Source organism: Apteryx rowi, unplaced genomic scaffold, assembly GCF_003343035.1.
Source record: "Apteryx rowi isolate R43461 unplaced genomic scaffold, aptRow1 scaffold_1398, whole genome shotgun sequence".
Lineage (NCBI taxonomy): Eukaryota > Metazoa > Chordata > Aves > Apterygiformes > Apterygidae > Apteryx > Apteryx rowi.
The window spans coordinates 1-24180 of NW_020447639.1; the positions used below are offsets into that span (position 1 = coordinate 1).

General features: G+C 40.6%; 1 protein-coding gene across 1 annotated transcript; it reads right to left on the reverse strand.

Moving 5' to 3' along the window:
- Positions 1–61: 61 nt before the first annotated feature.
- MRAP2 (melanocortin 2 receptor accessory protein 2) lies at positions 62–24105 on the reverse strand. Its single transcript, XM_026057438.1, has 9 exons — positions 24011–24105; positions 18344–18516; positions 17582–17754; positions 15193–15238; positions 13934–14180; positions 13260–13468; positions 12968–13117; positions 7241–7340; positions 62–2063 (listed from the first exon to the last, which is right to left on the reverse strand). The coding sequence occupies exons 7-9, from the start codon at positions 13092–13094 to the stop codon at positions 1670–1672; spliced, it is 621 nt and encodes a 206-aa protein (XP_025913223.1). The 5' UTR covers positions 13095–13117; positions 13260–13468; positions 13934–14180; positions 15193–15238; positions 17582–17754; positions 18344–18516; positions 24011–24105; the 3' UTR covers positions 62–1669.
- Positions 24106–24180: the final 75 nt, after the last annotated feature.

Sequence of the window (24180 nt, forward strand, 5' to 3'; positions counted from 1 at the left end):
GGGTCGGGATGAAAGCTGGCGTCTTCCTCTGCGTTGTACGTGGTGCCTTTCAGGTCACGCGCATACATTTCACAATACRATATCGYTCTGCTGRCTCAGTACAATCATTGTGGTGATAGCCGGTACTTAGCGCCTAGTTTCATGATAAAATCACTTCACGAGTTGATGTAACAAATTATTACCTATCACAAGGTGATTATAATAAAGGCACAGGACATTAAAACAAGTGAGGAGTTGCTCTTTCTTTACCCCTGTATTCCTTAAGCACACAACTCATTTGCTATTTCTTCTATTTGTCAGGTGAAGGAGAAGGAAGATTTCATCAAGTGTCTAAAGCACATACCAGCAGGCCACTGCTACATTTTCACTCTAACACAAAACATGTTACCAGATTAGGCCACAGTATCTTGAATCCACTAGTTTGATTTGAATTAGGAGCTTCCTGCAGCACACTTACTCCAAACCCAGCAAAGGCTTTGAACCTGTTTTTGCTGCATCCCGTGTGCTTGCTGTAAAACCATTTGGGCATCAGCTACGCAGCTCAGCAAAAAGCTGAAAAGTACTTTTAAGCACTGGTGAGGGTTCAGAATTTTAGTCCCAAAAACACACACAAAACAAAACAAACAAACAACAACAACAACACTCACTTATTCATTTCCTTAACAATCTTCTCCCTAGGAGAACAGCTGTGTTTGCAATAGCATCCTGACTGAGTACAAAATGATGGAGCAAGTGCAGCTCAACTACATTTTTGGAGCTGGCTCTCTCAAAACAACTCAAAGGCCTGCCAGCCCTTCCCTGGACCACTGGTCAAAAGAGGGTAGTTTCTAGAGCCAAAAAGCATATGAAAGCCCAGCCTATAAGCAAAAAAAAAGAATAGTTTTCATCTGATTTCCTATGACTTTGCTACTGAATCCTGCACTTAACAAATCAGACATTCACACAGGCAATAAAATCAAATTAATGTTTGTGTCAAACACTAATTCCAGGTCATCATTGTGCAACTGTCAGAATGTCAATCTGAAGTACCATAATTACAGGCACCAATTTGCTTTTATTCAGCAGCAGATGGTGGTAGCATTTTGTAAACACTGTAACTCAACAATTTAGTATTAAAGGTAGTCTCTTTGGATGCTTTGTAAACTGAGTTTCAGCTGCATCTAAAAACAGTTAGGAATCCGAAGTAGAGATCAACGCCACGCAGATACCATTGCGCTGCTCATCGTCTCGGTCATCCTTTTTGGGGGTGGCAGAAGGTGCAGAATGCCCCCAAGGGCTGCCTGTTTATTCCTTGCTTCCGTCCTGATTTGAGTTTACACTTTTCTTGGCCAAGGAGAGTTTTCACATCCCTCCCAAAGCCAGGCTCCAGCTTTTACAGTCACCACAAATCATTATGGTATAAGAAAGCTGGATATAAGCAGTCATTTAAAAACAAAAAACAAGAAGCAAAAACAATGCTGAGAAAGGGGCTCAGACCACAGAAGACATCAGAATAAAGCATTCAGTATTTTACTTCTGGTCTAAACTGAGTTCTGTCAGCGCAGCCAGTATTCACAATAAAAAGCACAATGCATGGGCACAGGTCTGAAATACCTTTTGTCAAAACAGCCAAAAGGCTGAGAAGGGCTTTCAACTGGACGATAATGGGAATTTTTACCTCAAAGACTTTTCAGTCAAGGATCTGATGGGAAGATTGCATGACAGATTTGCTTTCTAAAATGATAGGTGGCCCCGAGATGAGAAGATCATCCTCACCTAGTGAAGAGTTCTGCTCAGTATTCACAAAATTAGGAATGTTAAATTTTGTAAGACAATTCAGGTCCTCCTCAAATCTTCCACTGCTCCTGGGAACTTCTTGGAAGTGAATATTACTCTCCAGGTCCATAACTCTGTGACTTTGTTTTCCTTTGTCCAAATGTTCCACTTCATTAATGCAGAAATGGAAAAGCGACCGAGATTCTTCGGCTATTTGATGAGAAAAGACCCTCTCTGACTCTAGAGGTCTTCCAAAATCTCTCACAAAGCTATTCATGCGAAATCTTTTTTCAGAAGGTTCTGTATTGCTAAGGAGGAAAGAAAGAAAAAAAAAGTACAGTAAGCATGAAAGTAGAATTATTGGCGTTCTTAACAGCAAATGGAGTTTTAGCAACCATTATAATCAGGAAGAAACAAAACCCAACAGTTTATCTACAATAGGCTTAAAAAGCCTATACTATTTTAGATTTTCTGCTGGAGCTATTGTAAGTCTGGATTTGTAGTGATAATTTGCCATGGGAATAAGTTACCAATGCCAGCGCTCTTAAATGGGACCTCTAGTAATCAGTATCCTTAAAATAATATCACCTTAGCTCACTGAATGAGCTCAGAAATACTCTTCAGCATTTCCTCCTAGGGAGTAGTAACATGTTTAAAAAAAAAAAAAAATGGCTTGTAGAACACTGAAAGAAATCTTTCATAGAAGAAAACTTTTTAGAGGCACAGGGCAGCACTGCTGTCACTAAAAGCATAGTTTGAGTGGTTTGTTGTCCAGGCATCAAGCCATCCTTTCCACTGACCTCAATGACATACCTTTTTCCAAGTTAGGAGAGCTGGAACAAAGAACTGCTGTAAAGACTGAGAGGATTAAAAATTCAGGAACATAGCCCAGGAACGACATCTTGACACATATTTTTGGAGGTTTCTAGAGCTCTTAGATCAAAATAGCTCCAGTCTATCCAGACTTGTGCATGAATCATGAACAACTAGGGGTGAGACAAGAACCAGCTCAACAAAAGTTTTATGGGTACTAATGCATTCTTTGTCAGGCTGGCTTTGTGATGGTAGCGTATAAAGACTTATATGCACTTCATTCCCTACAGCCTGCAATAGGAGTTAAGTTATAATGTATCTCTGAAATCTCTGCAGGTGTATGAGTCTTTAGGGGTCCAATATCTGGCCCAAGAGTCATTTGCTACACATTCACATTTAAATTGTACGAGTTACTTACTCTAACAAAACTATTATATTCTGAAATTACGTTCAGATTTTTCACTACTTATCTCAGAACGCCTCTACTGCCTTTCAGATGCATCTGAAATGGCAATGACTCTTGGGCCTACAAGCCTTTTGAAAGAAATCAATCCCTAAAAGCATTGAGTTCAGAGGATACTCACCATTACAGTCATTCAGTGCATCTTTAATCATAATGATCTCTGCTTTTCAAATGCTAATTGACTTTCATTACATTATATGAGGATTATATCCTAACAAAATCAGTTATGCTACTGACATATAGCCTTCAAATCACAACAGTCCTCTAGCTCGTCAAATGCTAATGCCTGTTACATAGAGCCCTGCAGCTAAAAAAAAGGAGGAATGTAGCCAACATTCAGCTTGTTCTGCATTTCGAATTGAAGCATGTAGAAGCACAACATTTAAACTGGTGCAAGACAGACCAGTACCTAAGTAATAATCTACTGTATATACACCAAAGGGCAAACAAAATGGACTAATACTGCTGTAATCTTCAGAACAGATGACTGACATATTTACGTATTTATAATGCAACAGAAAGCACTACTCAGTGCAAGTTGCATATATGGTTTCGCAAATCTGTCGTGAGGAGTTTCTATATAGTATTGTGGCACAGACAGTGGAGCTGATGAATGAACACTGAAAGAAAAAACAAAAATTAAAAGTCTAGGAAGAATGACTTAAGAAAAAAGTTTAAAATGCATCCATTAGAGAAATAAAACTAGTTCAGGGGTATGTAAAGTGCTTTATAAACCGCTGTACGCTAACTGGAGCTATGAAGGAGTAAAGGCTTGCTGTATGAGAAATCTTGCAGATTGGCACAGAACACTGACAACGGCAACTTAATTTAAATGGAATAGAAGATTCAAAGAAATTATATGATGACCGAGCTTTTGAGGATGTATTATAGAGCATATTCCTGTGTTTAGGAGCATGGAAAACACRATCTAGCTCACAGTCATATTTTCAGACTCTGAAACTCGCAAACACTATCTTTCTGAGTTTCGGGGAGACTCTTTTCGTTTTTAAACTAGACTATAAACATGCATAGTCTTGCCCATTACAGTATCCAGGTACACCTCAGTTTATCTCTTTTCACAACACCCAGAAAACAAGAAAAGCAGCCTCACAAACCCCAGTTTTACATTTGGAGAACTGCTCTAGGGAGCACAGCTACCTGGACAACCAAACCCCTTTTGCAATACTTGGGCAAACAGGACTCTGAGTCCTAGAAGCCACCAACAAAAGCAGGAAGCTGAATCCTACTCGTAAAGCATCATACATACTGAAAACTACTCAAAGCAAACAGTTGCCAATGAACTAACCCAAGCTTCCTTTTACCGGAGTTTTCCAGTCTACAATGTTGGGTTCCAGTCTGCTAGACTCCATATTAAGCTCTGGACTCTGCCCACTGGACTTGGGTGCACTGTGGGGGTACAGACCATTTTGCCCAGTATACCTTCTAAGAGGAGCATACAGGTTTGGGGCTGATACTTCAGTTTCCTCTAGAGCTTAAACACTCCTCCTCTCAGCACTCCCTTGGGTGACCTTGAGTGCCGAGGCAAACCATGAAAGGGAATAAGCAGACAACCCTCCAGGATCAGCAGGGTTTGGCATCCCAAAGGGAACCTTGGGATCTAGACGAATCCTTAGTATTAATTCAGAAACTCTACCCGGAAGCTGAGAAACCTTCCTGAGTAAGCTTTCAGTAAACACAAACATATCTCTGTAGTAGAAGTTTTTGTTTCAGTGAATCATCATTTTTCTAAGTGGATTTGACCCCAGAATCCTTAATCAATGATTTAATTAAAAAAAAAAAAGAAAAAGATAAAGTCATTTCACTTTTACTGCACCTACTCATTTAATCTGCCTCAATAGCTTTGTGAAGCTTTGTAATTACATCAGCCAACATTTTGTACAGACAGGTGACATGAATAGACTCATGGGTTGCACATGCAGTTTTCTTAAGGCCTTTTGTAAAGGCACAAGCAAAACCAGCATACTGTCTTCTCCTGAATGATGAACCAAAATAATTTTCAAGGATAAATACAGAAAAAAAGTAAACAATATTTTTTGATTCATAAGCTAACGTTCTACACACACTAATATGCAAGCAAACAAAAGAGAAAGTGCAACAGGCATCATTTCCATAACTGATGAAAATTCTGCCTCTCCCCATCCACATCCTGACCCTTTTCTTCCACGGTGAGGATGTACAGAGATCTGAACATCTTGTACAATTTTAGAAAAAAAACATGCCATCATACCCCTTTATATTGAGCAAAGAAGAACATATTATCAGAAAAATCAGAGTACTCTATTTTGGATCCATTCAACTGAACCCAGTTACATTTACCCCTCACATTAATGGTACCTTGAAGAACAGCCTAACTGGCTCACTGAAGTAAAAAATGTGTCTATCAATTAGGCCGGCTTTCTCCCAAGACTTAGGGGACATTAACATCTATTTCTAAAGGAGGGCTGCAGCACTAATGAAACCATGAGTCATGAAGAATCCAGTCAGGGACAGAGAGAGAAAAGACACAGGCAAACTAAATCCACAACTTACCTTGTTCTTACAGGTATCAATCTTCTCCAGTTTCTTAAACATGTATCAAAAATAAGAGGAAACAACAGTTTTCATTGCCCTTGGAGAACATCCAGGAATACACTATTTCCAGTACTGTAACCAGTGGGTTATCAAACATAAAAAAAATAGTACTCAAATGTGTTAAATGTGCCAACTCTGCATACACAACAGGTATTCAAGCACACAGTTCCCAAAGCTGCAAAGGACGTTTAAAATAAATACAGAAAAAGGAGATGACCGGGGTCTGTTCAGCACCTGAAGAAAAATCATATTAAGATTTAGGTTGGAAGGGATCTCTCAAGGTCTCTAGTCCAATGCCCTGCTCAAAGCAAGATCAACTTCAAAGACATATGAGGTCAGACAAGCCTTGTCTGGTTGACTTGCATGTCTAAAGATGAAGGTTTCACAAACCCTCTAAGCAACCTGTTCCAAGAATATTAATGAAGAACACAGGAACACAGTGGGAAGTATCCGGCAGCCCTCCACTCCCCAAAAGTGCACCTTTACAAGCATGCCACAGAATGGAAGCTTTACAAGCTTCCACAGAAGCAAAAATTTAGGAGCAAAAGGGGCTCATGACATAAGTAGGTCTTGCCTTAATATGGCCCTGCCTCTGGAGATGTGCTATTACATGAAATTTCAGACACAGTTTACACATGACTAACTAGTAAAGGGCAGGCAGTAGGCAGAGACAGGCAAGCTGCTTTAGGAAGTGATAAGCATGAACAATTGCCTTTTGCCATTAGCTTCTCATCATTGCTGTCTGCCTGCGAGCAATCTTATCTTCCAGAGAGGATCTTTATGTTTCCGGTTTGTGAGAAGCAAGCCTGAAAGGAGAAGTGGGTTCAAACTCTGAGGAGAGACCCTGACAGCCTGCATGCTCCACCAATGGTTTAACTCCCAGACTTGCAGATAAAAGGGTGAGGCAAAGCATGGCCTGCACATACTTATCAGCCAGACAGAAGCTAAGAAAGGCTTATTTTGTGACCCTCAGGGGACTCTGGTATTAATCAAGTTTGGTGCTGATATGGACTTTTGCACCAACAGGCATTTCTCAGCAGAAACTAGGGAAACTGCAGGATTAAGGGAGGACTTTCTAAATACTATGGATACCTACATTTTGGACTTGAACACATAAACACGCAAAAACTGCCCAAACCCTCAAGACTGCAACTTCCTTACCTTAATTTCTGCATTTAATTTTATTTGTGTTTTTATCTACTTTGTCAACGTCCATGTTTCTCTGTTCTATTCCATCATAAGCTGAGCCAAGAATGACCCCATTTATTTGAAGAAACAGTAATCTAAAGCCATTTGTGTTTGGCGATCTACCTGCCAACTTCCTCTAGCATGAAAGCATGTACATACTGGCTAGTCCTTTCTCTTTCTGCATGCCTGATGACAATTTGCTGAATGGGGAACACAGTAATATACACTTGACAAAATTGCTCTCCTAGAAATGCTTGGAACAAAGATTATTTGAAATAAAGACACACAGAAGCCTTTCATAAGAGCAGTGTAGAAGATAGCATTGAGCCTGTACAGCGTCAGCACTGTCACTGCCTGTTCGGGGGCTGCAGAAGAACGCACACTCCACTTCGCAAGCTGGATTTGTTATGGCATAGTTTTCAGACTCACTCTTGATGTGATGCTCCTGTCTTTGTCAGCAGGGTCAGGACGAAAAACATGAAGATGACAAAAACTGCAAGACCAACCCAAAATCCAATCACAATGGAATCTGGTGAAAAAGAGGAAACAAACTGATCAGTATTTCACATGCACCTGCAGGAAGTTCCCTTCCACATGCAGCATGACTACAAACTCCTAAATACTCTGCTTCTTATTCATGRCAAAAATACAGATGGCAAAGAGTAAGGATGATCAGATTTATCCTCATCTGTTTTTAAAACAGCTGCCACTGAAGGAGTTCTTAGTTTGAATCCTAATTTTACTGACACACAGACAAACAACAAACTAGCTGAAGGAGGGAATTGACAAAATTCCCTTGATTAGTAAAATGAGAGCAGCTCTCTTTGTGATGACTGACTTATGTCCAAATATTGCTTTGGAAACAACTGAAATGGTAGAACTCAGAAGAGAGGGTTATTTGGTTTAGCAGAAACCCCTGTCGCTATAGAACTGAACTACTATTGTGAATAATTTCCATCTGAGCCCATTAGGTTTCTGTTTTTTGATGGATTTCTTTGACACTGCAGGTTTGGAAAGATTTAGCTTGTTTTCAATTGCAAGACAGAGGGTTCTGAAATAAATGGAACCAGAGGAAAAAAAACATTTGCTGTTGCAACAAATATCAATAACCAACATCTGTAAGATGTTTTCAATTCATTTTTAATTGGGGTTTACAACTTGCATACAGAAAACCACAACACAATAGTATCAGGAGCCAAATGGTTTCTCACCAAAAAAAACAAAACAAAACAAAACAGCTTATTAAAATAAAAACACAACAAATGCAATGGCCAAAGATGGAATAAGAATACAAGAGATGGTGTAAGAATACAAAAGCAGGACATACAAGGACATACAAATATATTTCCAGACAATGATCAATCGACAAGAATGCCCCAAAGTTTCAGAACACCAGCCCAACACACAGTCTGGTCCAGGATCCAGAGTTTACAGCTGCTTTTTCACCAGCCCTCTTAGTTATTTTTTGACTAAGCAAATACTCAAAAATTGCACTGTAGAATTTCAAATAGTTTATATATTGACGTGCAAGAGGGAAGTCTTGGTCAGGACAGGTATCTAAGCTACCCTCACACTCTCAATCTCTCATTACACAGGCATCCCTGAACCTCAGAGACCCCCACTGGCTTTAAAGCTACTTGACGACCTGTCTGACCCTCTAACTTCTGTGGCAGACAGAGAGCAAGACTTTAGCCAGTATGTTGAATACTCAGTCTTGTACAGGACTAAAGACACYAGAAAACAAGGAATCAACTATCCTGCCTGGGATTTGGCACCAATGGTTAATCACACTCCCACTGTGAAACATCTTCCACGTTAAAGGCAGATCTGGAAACCGGAAATCAATTCAAATCATTTGCCCTTTCTCTGTGAAGTCAAAGTGCCTGCTGCAACTTGACATTTTCTCCCTGTGAAAATACTTTATCACAATCAAGTCACTCCTTAATCCCTTTTCTGGTGAGCTAAGGAGGTTAAGTTTCAGGTCTCTCACTGCAAGGTTTTTTCTCTCTCTCTTTCACCACATTTCCACCTCTCAACATCCTTTATAAAAAAAGAGGGGGTTCAAGTATAGGTCTCCAGGATGAATAGAGAAAAAAAAAAAACCCACACACAATGTTGACACTAATTACTCTCCCTTGGATATGGCCAAAGTTCATAACACTTCTTTTTCCTTAAGGCACAGTGGTAAGAGTGTATGCCTATAATTCTGTGCCTTATGAGCCCTACATTCTTTTCAGAATCACTGTCTTCCAAAAACACAATTCTTTGTTCTGTAAGAATAGCCTGTACTCAGTGTTTCAAGATGCGTCTTGCATTTAGCTTTATTAGTACACAACAGATCATCATTTTTACCATCCTATCACTTTGCATTACCTGCAAATTTTATCTAGGAAGAAATATACCCCTTAAGTTACTATTACCTGTCAATTAGCCTGACATGCTTCAATGATAGGCAACTGCACTGATCAGAATGTAAAGTCTGATCAAATAAGATGTTTTAAAACATACAAAATATGCAGAGATTATATTGAACAGGTTACATCTTTCAGCAAAACCTGTTAACTCACCAATTAAGAGAAATAAAGACTGTCTGATAAACCACTGCTTCCCATAAAATCACATCTGCTGCATTAAGTATGCTTCCATAACTCATGGATAACAAGCCTGCCACAGAGTTGGGCTTTGGGTCCACCCCCCCCACCACCCAACTGAGGACTCTTACGTTCACTTGGCCTAAACCTACACCTTCTTTGCCTTATTGTGGCTGCTGACGCACTTCCAACTGTCTGCTACATCAGTGACATTCTTAGGATTTCTTTAAACCTAAAGCAGCAGGCCAGAGATCTCTTCAGTATTTCATTTAGGTCTCATCCATTTAGGTGCAAATTATCCAAACCTACCAATTCCTAAACATGTATTCAAAATAAATGATATGTAAGACTACATTTATTCAAACTAAACAATATTTAAGACATTTACAATACTGTCCCAAGTTACAAATGGACTGGGAAAGTATTTCTTCACCTTCCCAAGTTGCAAGAACATCAGCCACCCTTTCCTTCCTAACACAGACCCGTAACATCCTATCAACACTTCTGAGTCCCCGATCGTTCCTACCTATTTTACCTTTCTTCAGTGTTACCAGGGTTTCTTCTGTTCCTAATCCACAAAAAAATTGGTTCGTATCTCTGCCAGTCACAGATATTTGCTGACTGTCTTTGTCTATTTACTTTCTAAAGTTTAAATTTACAAACTAGACAATGTCTGCCTTTCCGGATTTTCCAATTTCTAGTTCCTGTCACCACTTCTCCTCAGGCAGAACAGGCTTTAACTTTAAAGACAGCTTTCCCCCCTTTTAAGTCATGTTTTAGAGGAGACACTGTGGCACTCAAATACCTTGCCCTCCCCTCCTCCTACTTTTTTTTTTTAATGTATATTTTTGTGTATTGGATTGTTTTGTCAAAATTTTTCTTCAGAGATCAATTTGCATAAAATTTTTTCAGCTTCTAAGACACAGGCTTCTGAATTCCTTTGTATGTATGTTAAACTACTACAAATCTCCATTTGTCTACAGTTAATTAAATCAGCATTCATCCCAAAGTGGCCTCTGACCTTCTCTTGCAGAATTCACCTTACCTCATGGTTCAAAACAGTGCTCCCTCATGTTGTGTCATTGCAGTTCACTGTACAATGCACAGTCAAGCCAATAGCACCTTACGCTATAAACCAGATCACTAAAACAGACCCCTTCTCATTGTTTTTACCTCAGTTCATATAACTAATTTGAATTATGCCATTACTATAAAACAATTACAATAGCACAGCTGAGGAGGACAAAGTATTTCTAAGTGGGAATAAGTCTACAAAGCCCCAACCTCACAATTTGTGATGTTTGTCTCTACAAAATTTTAAATTCTTTTTGCTAACAAAAGCTGAAAATCAGTCTACCTACAGCTGTGCCAAAGACTATGAGATTAAAGATTTCCTACGTGGATTAAAAAAAATAAAATAAAATACCAACAAATCAAAAAAAATGGAGACCTGTCAATATTCAGAAAGTCTCCATTACAAAGCAATCCCAATGTAATCTCCTCTCCTCCTTCCTTCCCACAGGGCAGCACTTCAGTGAAGTTAACTGTCCGACCATATTCCTTCCACAATCCTTGACACTCCCAACTCAGCTGAAATACCTGAAGCAAGAAACATGGATATATCACCACATACCCAGTACAAAGCTAGACTGTACCTGTACTAGATTAATCTCTACCCTGGGAGCACAGACACAGCAACACCAAAGCGAACAGAGCCAACTCCATCTGTAGGTTAAAAACAAAGCAAACAAGCAAAGGAAACCCTACTCACAACATTTGAACCAAGACCAGCACATTCCTGATGCTGCCATGTGTCTTTAATTAGCCCAGAATCCTAAAGTACCTCTAATCATGCTGAAGTAATTTTGTAGGTTTGGCGATTGAAAAATTTTGCAAAAATAAACTGAACTGAGAAAAAAACAGCTAGAAGGGATTTCCTAGGTCACTGATTCAATACCGCTGTTTACCTCTCTCTTTCCTACATCAAGTTCCACCTGAAAAGCAGTTATTTTCTTCCGTCTCATTCTCTGATAAAGGCTGTCCAGACCCTTCCTGCTCTAGGAACAACACAGCCAGGTGGCAAAACGGAGCTGCCGTGCTCAGCATGACGGGCACTTTGAGGGCAATCCAAGATTTGCTTTGCCGTTAGACTTTCTGCAATCCAGAGGTAACTGTGATTTATATTTTTTTCCTCCCATCACACTTTGACACACTGAGCTAAAAAGTAGTGTACATAACAGTGCCGCTAATCTTTGTAATCAGTAACCTTTGTAATCAGGTTTGGTCTCTGATTAAGTGGAAGAATGGAATATAAATTAGGAACATAATAACAGCTAATCTACTTTTTTCAAGTACCTAACACTTGTAAAAATACAGAGAGTAATCAGCAGACTTCTGTAAAATTTGAAGTGGTAAGGTATAATTCAGGGCAAAACAGTAACTCCTGCTGTAGTTCTTGCCTTTTAAACATGTCAAGAACTACAAGTTTCTTCCAACCCTCTCCAGAGCCTCCCCAAAACCTCCTGGCCCCCGAACAGGGCCAAGGGAGATCAGCCTTTCTGGGCTACTGATTGCCTCTGGGAGTGCCCCTCTTCCCCAGTCTGAATCCTTGCCACAAATGCGGCAGAAAGTACCTATCCCTCCCTACACCAGTGCTCCAGCACTGGATGCTGGATGGGGCCCCTCCCCACTCCTTCAAAGCACGGTGCTCACACCCTCTCACACAGTGTATTGAGCCCAGAAACAGAGAAGCAAGCTTTTTTGCCAATATCTCTTTGCCAAAAAGTGCTTGCAAATAACAGCCAGTATTTTTGAGTTAATCTCTATTACTGTTTTTTCACCCCCAAAAGAAGAAATTTAGGAAAGAAATTTCCTAAAAATCAAAGCCATTGTCTACATTTTTAAATTAATATCACTACAGTTGTACTAATTTGTTCTAGCTAAATTTCATTTTGATTCCTAACCATATTTTTCATCTCTGGTCCTTCTCCTCCATTTTTTACTTGTACTGTAGTTTAACAGCTCCAGTATCAACAGGATGTTGAATTTAGCGCACTCCTCTGAAACATGACCTAATGATAAAAGTTTCTCCTGAAAGAGAAATTGCTACTTTTGTTTTTTGATAGAAAATGTATTAAAAGCTTTAAAAAGATTTAAAACACAAGCAGTAACGCTGCTCACCACTGCTCTTTTAGCATTTATGAGAACTTCTTGACAGAGCAGCATGGATTATACCAAGTAGTCACCAGAAGCACAGGGGCTGCACTTGCTGTTATAAACAGCTCCTAATAGTCTGAGATTCTCCAGTATGGATAAATCTCTACCACGGGCAAAAACAACCATGGTGCTCCAATGTGCTCTTATGCATCAGAAAAGCAGTTAACAAAAAGACATAGAATAAAAAACAATTATAATACTCTAAAAAAGTTAGAATAACAACTCTAATGGTTGTGAATTCGATAAATTAGGAGAGAAATTTCTGTAGAATAATCACAGTTACAAATGAACAGAGCAGAAACTTTACAATAGGAAAGCTCAGCTAAAATAATGTCTCTACTGAACTTACATTTATGAGCCTTCAGTCCTTCAAACGACACTGGTCCATACTCATAGTACTCATACTCCCAAGTGTAATCGGCATTAGACAAGGCCTGTTGGGAGGTTCTGTTAGAAACCAACCTTGGGGCAGACATCTTGAACCAGAATAAATATATACCTGCGGATACAAAATGCATTAATAGCAAATACAAGCACACCTTTTGATTTTGCACAGACTCCTTTCCTATTTATGGGATTCACTCTTCTTCATCTTTCCAAGGAAGAGCCACTCACTCTGTTACAGAGGCTCTCTCTCTCACCTGTTCCTTTAAAAAATAGTATCACTGCCCCATCAGATAAGGCATCACATCTCTTTCCACTCCTTCATCAGTCCTTGCTAGTCAACCACCAGCCAACATCAAGTTTCTCTTCAATGGAAAGAGAGAATCTATGTTCGTCTCCACAGAGATGCCTGTCAATGAATGAACTATCAAAACCAGGGTCCTCAGACAGAATATAGCTTTTATAGCTGGAAAACAAACAAACAAACAAAAACAGTAAATACCAAAGATTACCAGCCTCAGAATCCAGCAGCTTAGGATGGATATTTGGATGAAAATCAAGGTGGAAAACTGGCTGGACAGGCACAAAGGCTCATGATCAGTCATACAAAGTCCAGCTAGCAGCTAATAACTAGTGGTGTCCCTCAGGAACTGACACTGGGGCCAACACTGTTTAGCATCTTTCTTAAAGACGTGGGCAATGAGATGGAGTGCACTCGCAGCAAGTTCACGGATGATGGGGTGAACAGTCAACAAGCTGCCGGGCAGGCCGCTATTCGGAGGGACCTGAACAAGCTGAAGAAATGGGCTCACGGGAGCCTCATGAGGATCACCAAGGCAAACGTGAAGTCCTGCATCTGGAAGGGAATAACCGCATGCAGCAGTACAGGCTTGGGGGCAACGGGCTGGGGGGCAGCTCTGCAGAAAAGGACCTTGTGACAAAGAAGGCCAATCGTATATCAGGCTGTGTTAGCAAGAGTGCAGCCAGCTGGTCAAGAGAAGTGTTTCTTTCCCTCTATTCAGCACCGGTGAGACTGCATCTGGAGTACGTGTCCAATTTTGGACTCCCCAATACCAGAAAGATACATGTTGGAACAAGTCCAGCGGAGGCCCACCAAGATGGTCAGGGGGTTGAAGCACAGGATACATGAGAGGCTGAAGGAGCTGAGTTTCTTCACCCTGGAGAACAGAAGGTTCAGGGAAGACCTTACTATGTCTACAGCTGCAACTACAGTCAGCGGGTGTAGAGAAGATGGAGCCAGACTCTTCTCAGAGGGACACAGTAACAGGACAAGAAGCAACAGGAACAAGTTATAACACAGGAAATTTCAATGAGATGATGATTTTTTTTTTTCCACTGTAAGAGTGGTCAAGCACTAGAATAGGCTACAAAATCTCCATTCTTGGATATGCTCAAAAGTCAACTGGACAAGGTCCTGAGCAGCCTGATTTAATTGGACTTGCTTTGAGCAGGAGGTTGGACCAGATGACTGCCAAAAGTCCCTTCCAATCTAAATTATTCTGTGATAAGAAGTTTCAATATGCTTCTACAGAAGGAAAATAAAACAGAAGTCATTTTCCCCACAGATTAAAAACAAGAAAAGCAATGCAACATGAAGCATCATTAAAATTAGCTTGACAGATATTTCTGTCTACCACAACACTGTGTCAGGGAGTTGAACTTTGCAGAGTAATTTTCAGAATATTAGACAATTCTACAAACAACAAAAGAATCTCTGCACAAACATCTGCTGCAGCAGCTGGAATCAGAACATCTAACTTGCAACGCATGACAAAATAGCATTCCCTAAGAAACTGCACAAGGCTTTTCTAAAAGTAAATTGAGCTTTGGGTAATTTTGCATTCAACTAAAACCCAGCAGGTTGAAGACTTCATGCAGTTCATAAAACTACTGCAATTAGTTATTCTGGGGACAATGAAACTTCTCAGCACACAAAGTCAAAGACAAATAAAGCTTCTTGAACAGAAGGGCCCTAAACAGCCATTTCACTCAGGAAGGACTGAAGTTTTAGCTAAGAATAATTAGATTTATTAAGGCTGTGCAAGTACAGTACATTGTTCAAGTGCTAGGAAGGCAATGCATAAAGAACAGGAATCAAGCACAAAGCGAGGAATACAAATTCACCTGGGGAGTATGAACAGTCTTTCAAATTCATAAACAAGTTCTTACCAGCTGTGTGCTCCTTCTGCAACTATTTTACCATATTGAAGTACACCTGAAAAAGTAAACTTCATACTCACCAAAACTTGAAAAGTGATACATCCTTTAAAATTACAAACAAGTCTCTTTTTATAACTCAAACTAGCAAATTGTCAGGATCTGCAACTCGCCAACAGTTAAAAAAAAAAAAAAAAAAAGCCAACCCCCTTTTGCTTCAGTCTTTGAGAAGCCTAAAGGCAAGGTAGAATAAGGTGCTTCACATCACCCCCACTCTCATCCTTCAGCTGCTCAGAAAGCTCCCAGCTGGACTAACTAGCATGAAGCATGAAAGGGGAGAAGATAAGATAGCTTTGGGGCTGTAATGGACAATCCAGTTCATGGCTGAGGATGTTTCCAATTCTCTACTTCCAACTGTTAAGGAAAACGATAGAAAAAGGTAAGTAATTTTAAGCACTTGCGTTAACAGTAAAGTTCCTCCTTGGCTTTTTCAGTGATTCAGAAAATTTTTGTTTCCTTTTTTCCTGGAATAAGGGAGAGAATTTCTAATTAAGAGTTTTTCTTGTTTTTAATCTGCCAAGGTAACTGCTGCCTCCTGGGAGAAACAAATGGCACAGAGAAAAGAAAGATTCTTGTCCTAGTTTTCTCAGCTCAGGAGCTCTGTCACTTGTCTTTTACAAAATTATGTGTTTAATTTTTGTGACTGAGCCCTCAGAGACCACATGGTACTGTATGGGGTTCCCAGCATCTCTTTCCCCTTCTCCTCAATGTTGTCTTGATAATTTGTTTTCTATCAAACTTAATTAGCACATTCTTCTTTCAGGGGCTGCTTTTCTCTTTTATAGCCTTCTAGATGAATCTTCTATTTAAACATTCTTATAGGGCTTCACCCAGTGTTCATTGTCACTTCCTTTTAATATTATAAGAAAAGTTGAACAGGAATCTGCAGGTGGAAAAATTCAGAATGTATATGAAAAAACATAAAAATGTTCCTTCTTCCACCTCATACATGAGCAGATGCTATTAATTTGGCCACAGGCAGATTCTCTCCCAGTCTTGTCACTAGTATCCATTTATGATCTGTGGGGAACAAAACAGTTACTTCTAAGACACAAAGAATCTGTCCTATTTTACCCTTCGGTTAGGACTAGAAGCAACAATGCTGCACCATTGAATCCGAGCATTTCTAGACTGCAGAAGATTCAATTCAGTTGTAGATAAGCCACTATCAGAGGGAGAGGTGCTGAAGGAAACCTGGGTCTCCAGCTCCCAGGCTAACCTGTGCCTCAGGCTTTATGCAATATTTAAGATATGTCTCTAAATGATCCAGCAGAGCTAAGCATAAGCATGGTCCTATCCTAGTTCTCACCTCATTTGTAAGCCTTGTCTGTCCAAAATGACTCTAAAATCTCAACCTGAAACAACAAGCCTTTATACTACTTTAAAAGCCAGCCTAATATAATAGAACAAGCAGCAGAGTGAAAGTAGTGAATGCAGAGACCTTGCATCTCTCCAGGAAGAACAAAGCAAGGGTGAGCTGGCACACTGGCTGGCCAGCAGCCTGTCCCTGTGCATCCACCAGACTGCAGCAGGTCAGGGAGGGACTCCAAGTATCAGCTAAGAGCTGCTGGGCAGGAATTCTCCCAGGGGACACAGTCAAGTGCTCTTTCTGCAGTGACTGGATAGCAGTGATTCATCACACAGCTCTGAGGCACAACAGGGAGCTGCTCTAATTGGCCTTGTTGGGTGTTTTTTGGAGGGGATGGGGATTGTTTGTTTAAGGCAAACATGAAAGCCTCTCTGCTGACTTTGATGTGTATGGATGCAGACAGCCCTTCCTCACTCTGGCTCATTTCTTTCAAGAGCAAGTAAGTGAGCAATGAAAAGCTTCACTTTGATCATTCAAGAAAACCCAAAGCAGGGCTGTACTCAGTGCTGCAAACCAGGGGATTGAGGAAGGTTAGCCTCCTGTTAACTAAAAGGGGCAGGTGCTCATGGCCTTCTTCTGGAACACTGGCTTGGTCTCTCTGCAGACTATAGGATGTCGATGGATACCCAGATACTCACAGTGGAGACATGACTGCAACTACTGGAGTGACAGCAAAGCCACCTCTACTCTAGTTGGTTACTATCAGTTACAGGCAACAGCCCTTGTGTGACAGTGTAGGGTTCATGTCAAAGTCCATCAATAACTTGTTTATAACCTGCGTGAAAGTTTGTAAGGTCACAGCTTGTCTGCTAGTGGTATCTGAGCAAGCTAATTTGACTCTGCCTGGCTATATTTGCACAAAAGCCACATCTCTGACCTGCAGCACTGGAGCATCAAACACTGCTACAGTTGGACTACTTGCACCACTCTGGATATCATCAGCATGTCGGGAAAATGCTCACTACCACTTACCTTCCAAGCTGACTGACACTGGGTCACTCTAAGAGCAAAATTGGACACACACCATAGCTGGTGCACAACTTCATGGTTCACACTGCCACTGTGACCACAATAGCAAATCTTGTTTTGTGTCCATCTGGAACTAGCCTTGCACGTAACCAGCGATGACCACCTCTGGACCTGACCTGCACATGCAAGAACAAATCCATGTGGACTGGTCAATGTATTGTTTGTTTCTGGAGCAACAGAAACTACCAATATGGTAGACGCAAGTAATGTGTTAAATTTTAAAATGAAAAGGTACATTTGTTTTCCACGTACTCCCATTCTGCTTATTGCCAGTGAGTCTGAGCACTTAACAGACTTCACAGAACAAACAAACTGCTGGCCCCTTGCAAACCACAAAGCCCCCAAAGCCAGGCAGAAACATCAAGGATCAATATTTCAAAGAGCAAAAAGTTCTGGCATGAGAAAGCTTAGCAGTGCAGTCTGATGCATCAGCTCCATTGGGCAGGCAGTACAAACAACCCAGGAGTTGCTGGCAACAAGAAGTTAACAAATCAGGCTGTTCCTCCGAGTACCCATGCCAGCAACAATATTCTGTATGGTGGTGGGGTAGGGAAACAGCCACCACCACCACCACTGCATTCCTTTTACTCCATCCCAAGGACTATGAAGTGAGGTTAGAAGGAAAGAAATCAGGGAGGAAAGCAAGCACAATTTGTACTTCATGAGCTGAAAGGTAATGCCGTCCCCATCTATCTACAATCRTACCACATGGCTATGGCTTCAACAAGCTGTGCCACTCCCAAACACTGATGAGAAAGGAATCTGCAGGAAATACTCAGCTAGGTAGTCCTTGCTTCTTGCTAATTCTCCAGATCCTAGATGTGCTGGATTTGAGAGCAAATTTTTGGTCTTTTCAAGGGAACACACAATCTTCTCTCCTGCAATAAAAGAGAAAAAAGCAAGCAACACAAAACAAGTGAAATTTATCACGCAACACAGCAAGATAATTGGAAACTGACTGTACATCTAAAAATCAGTCATGCATGCTAACTTGAGTGCACAAAACCTGGGACTTTTCTTGGAGAGAGAAGAGAGTACCAACGTTAACAGCTCACTAACAGCATCATCTGCATATGCTATTGCACTAAAACAGCAAGAATGATGTTGGATTCATCACAGAAGACCTTTATAACAATGGTAAGGAAAAATGCTGTTTTAGTCACTGCTTATTCTAGCAACTAAAGACAAGAAATGATAAAGATACGTACAACTATGCCTGATACTACTGTGTTATACATCACATAGCATATATTTTATTACCCCTGCAACTGTCTGATTAAACTAGACTCCAACAACAAACAGCTCATACACCATGTGTATAAATTCTCATGCAAATGGCTTATTTTCTGTGTACCATCACTTACTGTTTTGTGCTGCTTTGCTGCTGTGTAAAGGGAGGTAATACATAGCATTACATACAATTTTCAGGCTAATTATCTAGCTACTGTTTGTACTTAGTTTAAAAGCAATGACTCCAAAGTAAAATGCAACAAATAAAAAGTCAAAAACTGCTTAGTTTGCCAAGCAAGGGGTAGTGATGATATATATAAACACTAGTACCTGTTTAGCAGTTCAGCTCATAGGGGCTATCCAGCGGTTATGCAGAAACTAATATGAAATCATGTTGTACTATGAGTTCACTTCCTGTGGACAGCTATACGGATTTGAAAAGCCACAATCTGAGTAGCCACGGTATTGGCAGAGAAAAATGCTGATTTATACCTCCCTGTGACTTCACATGAGCAATGCATTCCTTATGCTCTCAAAAGTTTCAATCTTGCACTGATAATAAAGGGAAAGCCCTCATGGGAAGTTCAGTTCCCAGTTAGCATAAAGGTACTGGGGCTTGCTCCCAGAACACATTGAAGTACATAGCTTAGTATAACTCCAGAACTAAAGACCTTAAAAATTACAGCCAGGCATACTGTCTTATCTACAAATAATTAAGAAATATTAGCAATAATTCCATTTATTTCCTGCAGCTAGGACAGAATTACACAATCAACTTATCCTCAGACTCCATTGCATAAAGCTGAGTTTCAGCTGAGCTCAGAAAACATTTCATTTTGACTTTCAGGATGGCAAACTCTGACATACTGCAAGCATTTACACTTCCACCCAAATATATCTCTACAAGATTGTCCAGAGACACTGGACACTTAAGTTGTTCAAGCATGACAGTTGTTATAGTCATAGTAGAAAACAAGACTAAACTTATTTTTCAGAAAAATCTATTTTTCTGCAGACAAAGCAAATACATAAAACTACATCTGAGCGACAGCTTCTAATTTCAGAGCAGTTTTTAAAGAGAGAAGATTATCCTTTTAAAAATCATTTCCCAGATGCGCCACAGCATTTTACTGTTGCTAAACCACTTCTGGAGGCCTGTATGCTGGCAAACACAGCAAGGCTGCAGTCAAAAGGCTGCTTCGGGTACAGCTGAGCCCATCTTCCCCTTCCCACTAGAAGTCACCTTCCTCTCAGATGTGCATGCGTGGCAGCGTCATCACCCCAGTTCATTCAAGTTCATGTTATATTACCATATTCCACACTTTCCAATAGAAAGGCTAGCCTTTCCCTCAGTTGTTTGTAATACTGCCCCATTTTAGCCTTTCACGCTAAATAGGAATATGACTCTGGTTGATATATTACAGAAAAGCCTCAAGTGAGAGGGCAGAAAGAGTGCAGCCAAAAAGCAGATACATTATTTCCCTGAATCTTCAAAACTGAAAATTGGCATAGTGGCTTGGTAAAGTGGCCTTCATTTTTATTTCATGTTTCTTTTATCAAATCTATTTCCACAGAAAGCTCAGCGATGAAATGGAGATGTTTCGGATTCCCTGCTAAGCTTGAAGTCTATCAATCCAATGTCCTATTCTGAACAGGAAGAAAGAAAAGCTTCCGCCATGTTAGAGAATATCGGACTGAAGCTGTCTAGAATTAATTGCTTAGCATAACTTGCTTAGCATTAGTAGCTAAATTTGCTGAAGCCTTAGGCCTCAGGCTGTGAACTTTTACTTAGATAAGTAAAAGGGGGCCCCAGAGCCGGGTCAAGCTGGAGAGATAAAGAAGTTGCACGGACAGCAGGAGTAGCCAACCTTGAAGATAAGAAAAGCAGCAGCCTGCCTAGAGACAATGAAGGGGCCCAAGGAAGAAGGGGAAGACCCCAGACCTAACTATTACTATTGGTCCAAATTATCGCTTAAGGGGTGGGGAAGTTAGATTGTAAGGGTATAATTGCCCAGGGATTTCTTTGTTTGGGGTCCCTCTTCGGAGGCACCCAGCTCGAGCTGTAATTACCGCACGTGTATCATTAAATTTTATTTCTCTTCCATCTGACTTTGAACTTCTGCCTCAGCAGGAATCTAGGGTCAGGCCCCGTTATGGAGGCCGGCAAGCCTGATTTTCCATAACACCCCACTCCGTATTCTTACTGACCAACCCATCTCAGGTTGGTCACTGATGGAACTGGAATGGTTCCATCATAAGATGAGCTACCCCTAAGGGTTGATTTTAAAATACCCTAGATATATGTTACCACATAAGAAGCTAGTAGTAGGGATGAAATGAACATTGCAAGTTTTATAACTAAAAGATTACATAAATTTAATAGGAAAAAACCGCTTTGTGAAGAGAATTTCTGTTAATACATGTACAAGGTTACCAGAATACAGCTTTACTCAAATCAACTAGTCTGCAAATCATAAAGAAACACTGAAAAGTTAATGCTGAGAGGAGCCAATAGAACAACTGAATCCAAGAACACAGGTCCCAGGGAGTATTTCAGATAACCACATCTAAACTGACCATTTATAACAAGGCCAAGGTTTAAAGAAGCCACTACTTTTGTGTGATTGCTTCTGGAAACTCAGTGCTGATTAATAGCTGAAAGGACCAGGGCTCCCTTCGTGTTAGTGACCTGGGCCTGAACATGCTCTAGGTCGCGCAGCAGAGGTGGTGCCACACAAGCCACCCTTACCAAATCTGCATCGCACCCTGCCGCAATTCGCTGTTCCCCATGTTTAAAGGCAGTGCAGCTGTTCATCGAGTTGCACAGTCAAGAAAAGTGATGACTGTGTTCAAGCCTCATTTCATAGCTCTTTTTTGGCTTTGCATCAATAAAAAAACCAAAGCTCTGAGGCTGAAAGGCAGAATTGAAACTGAGTAGGTGTTTCTCCCTCTCATCACAAAACCAGACTAATCTTCACATGACATCCACCTGGTTTGAAACACAGGCCATAGCACATCTCTTGTAGCACCTCTTGACTTCTCAATGAGATTCTGACCACAGAAACAGTTTTGCTCCTACTTATTCTGAAGCCAGTAGAAGATGAGCTAACAGAGGTATATATATTAAAAAAAAAAAGCATATGTATACATAAATGATCTGTTCGGATTTCCATTTGTGGTTGGATATCTCACAGCCATGGTTTGAGTGTGTTCAAGGTGGAAAAATCCATAGTTTAAGCTCTTATCCACACAGGATCTGTAAAGCCAGTCTCTCCTGATGCTAAGTAATGCTTGAACTTCTCAATTTTAAGTCAGTTATGCGTTACACTTCCTCAGCATGCAAAAAAAAGTCAAAAATACAGCTTTTCTCAAAAACTTCTAAGCTTGATCATTAAACATTTTCCGAACTTTTACAGTTAGTGTACAATATGATGCAGAAATTTTGCCTTAATCAGCTCAGTAGAGATTTCAAATAGCCACTGAAATGAAGCTGTTTAATAAAAGGTAAATTAGTTTGGGATTTTTCCAAACCAGAACTGTCAGGGTAATTAATCTGTGTTTTCCTGTCTTTAGATCTAATTCTTCCCTCTAGTGCTGCCGAAAAGGCAAACAATTTATTGCAGTAGCTCAAATACAAATTTTGAGTAAACTGTACTGCAGTATACCACTCACAAGCACACATCTGAATTCTCTCATGTCTCTGTACTACGCCAGGCTTCAAACAAGTAACTTGAGGAAACAGCAATAACAGCAGTACTTTCAATCCACTCCCACCCCAAGGCACATTGAAGCGAGAATGCAGAATACAGCCTTCATTTATTTGTACTAAAATTTTGGTGGTAACAGCTCATACTGTTGGTTCACAGACTCGAAATCTGATTTAAATTGTTGGCCAAGCTGCAAGAATATGATCTGTGCTTCACCTTAAAACATCTTCTACCACAAAGTCCACACAGGTAAATGGTAAAAGAACAGGCAGAGTAGTAAACCATTTTACCCAACTCCTGACATTATGGGATGTTTTTGTGAAGGAGAATTTCTCTTGCAAAAGCTTGATTTTATACATGTTTTTTGCTCATGATCAGCATACCCAGAACATCCCACTACTTCAGGCAAAAACGGAGCCAGACTGTCAATGGAGAGTCACCATTCCCTTGGCATCTTTCCAAGCATTTACTCCTGTGGTGAAAATTTATTCTTGACTCTCTGATTAGGAATCCGAACAGAAAAATCACAGACATGAAAAACGAGCAGTGTTTGAGGCAATTACATGATTACCTCAGAGAAGAAACCAAAACAGCTATTTATTTCCACAGCAGTTAGGCCAACCTGCATCTCCCCATATATAGTCTCTAAGGAGCTCAAAGGAGAGTAATGGATGGAAACAGAGGGAACGGTGAGCCAAAACAGAGCAGGAGACTGAGAAACACAACTGGAAAGAAGAGAGCCTTAAAGCACCAGACAAACTCTGACCGGCCTTGCTGAGGCAGTCTGAGGCAGTTTTCCTACTGCTGTCCCATTCCTCTAACAGGTACGTCTGTCTGTACACAACCGAAGTAGCAAACTCATAGCGTTGCCTACACCGGCTGTCAAGTTAAACACTGAGCAAGTGGATAGGTCAGGGTGGGAAAGGCACAGTTGAAGGAACAGACACAGTCTGGAGGAAAGCTTTGCCAGCCTGGTCACCAAGGTGGTCATCTCCAGTGGTCACTGGGGTGGTCAACTCCAACAGAAAGATGGGCAGACAGCTCAGGGCAAGGACCTACTCTACAGTGCCATACAAAAGAAGCCAGACACTGCTCACCAGCAGCCCGAGCACAGAGGAGAGAGATTGTTAATGTGGAGAGAGAAAAATAAGAAGTATGGGAGTCAACAAAGGACTACAGAAGAGCACATGGGGAAAAGAGAAACCAGCAAGACCAGGAAGAGGCAAGCTAATGTAAGGTTGCAGGGGGAAAGCCCTTCTTCCCCTCAGTCAGAAAACATGAAGAGAGATTTCCTCTGAAAAAAAAGTTACTCCACATTTTCCACAAACGTTTTAGTTTATATACTTAGCAGTCATTCAAATGTTCAGCAATCAGACCTGAAAAAAAAATATGATAGGGGGGTAAAAACAATTTTAGAGCTTTCTTCGCAGATTACCTGTTTTCCAGAGCCGCTTGTTTTGCTTTTGGACACGTGGATTTAGTAACATCAGAAGGAATCACCCAGTTACAAATTCAGAAACACGACGTGCCTTCCCGTAGGTAACGACTCCCAGAACACAGACAAACTCTGCAATTTAAAGCCTTATTTAAAAAAAAAAAAAAAAA

Bases quoted from the DNA above. Each gene is read 5' to 3' on its own strand.
- MRAP2 (XM_026057438.1), bottom strand. From the start codon at position 13,094: ATGTCTGCCCCAAGGTTGGTTTCTAACAGAACCTCCCAACAGGCCTTG. The intron at 7,341-12,967 runs GTAAGTTCAGTA...CTTTTTCACCAG, and splicing joins AGGACTGAAGGCTCATAAAT to ATTCCATTGTGATTGGATTT. The intron at 2,064-7,240 runs GTGAGTCTGAAA...TTTCCTCCTTAG, and splicing joins ACAGGAGCATCACATCAAGA to CAATACAGAACCTTCTGAAA.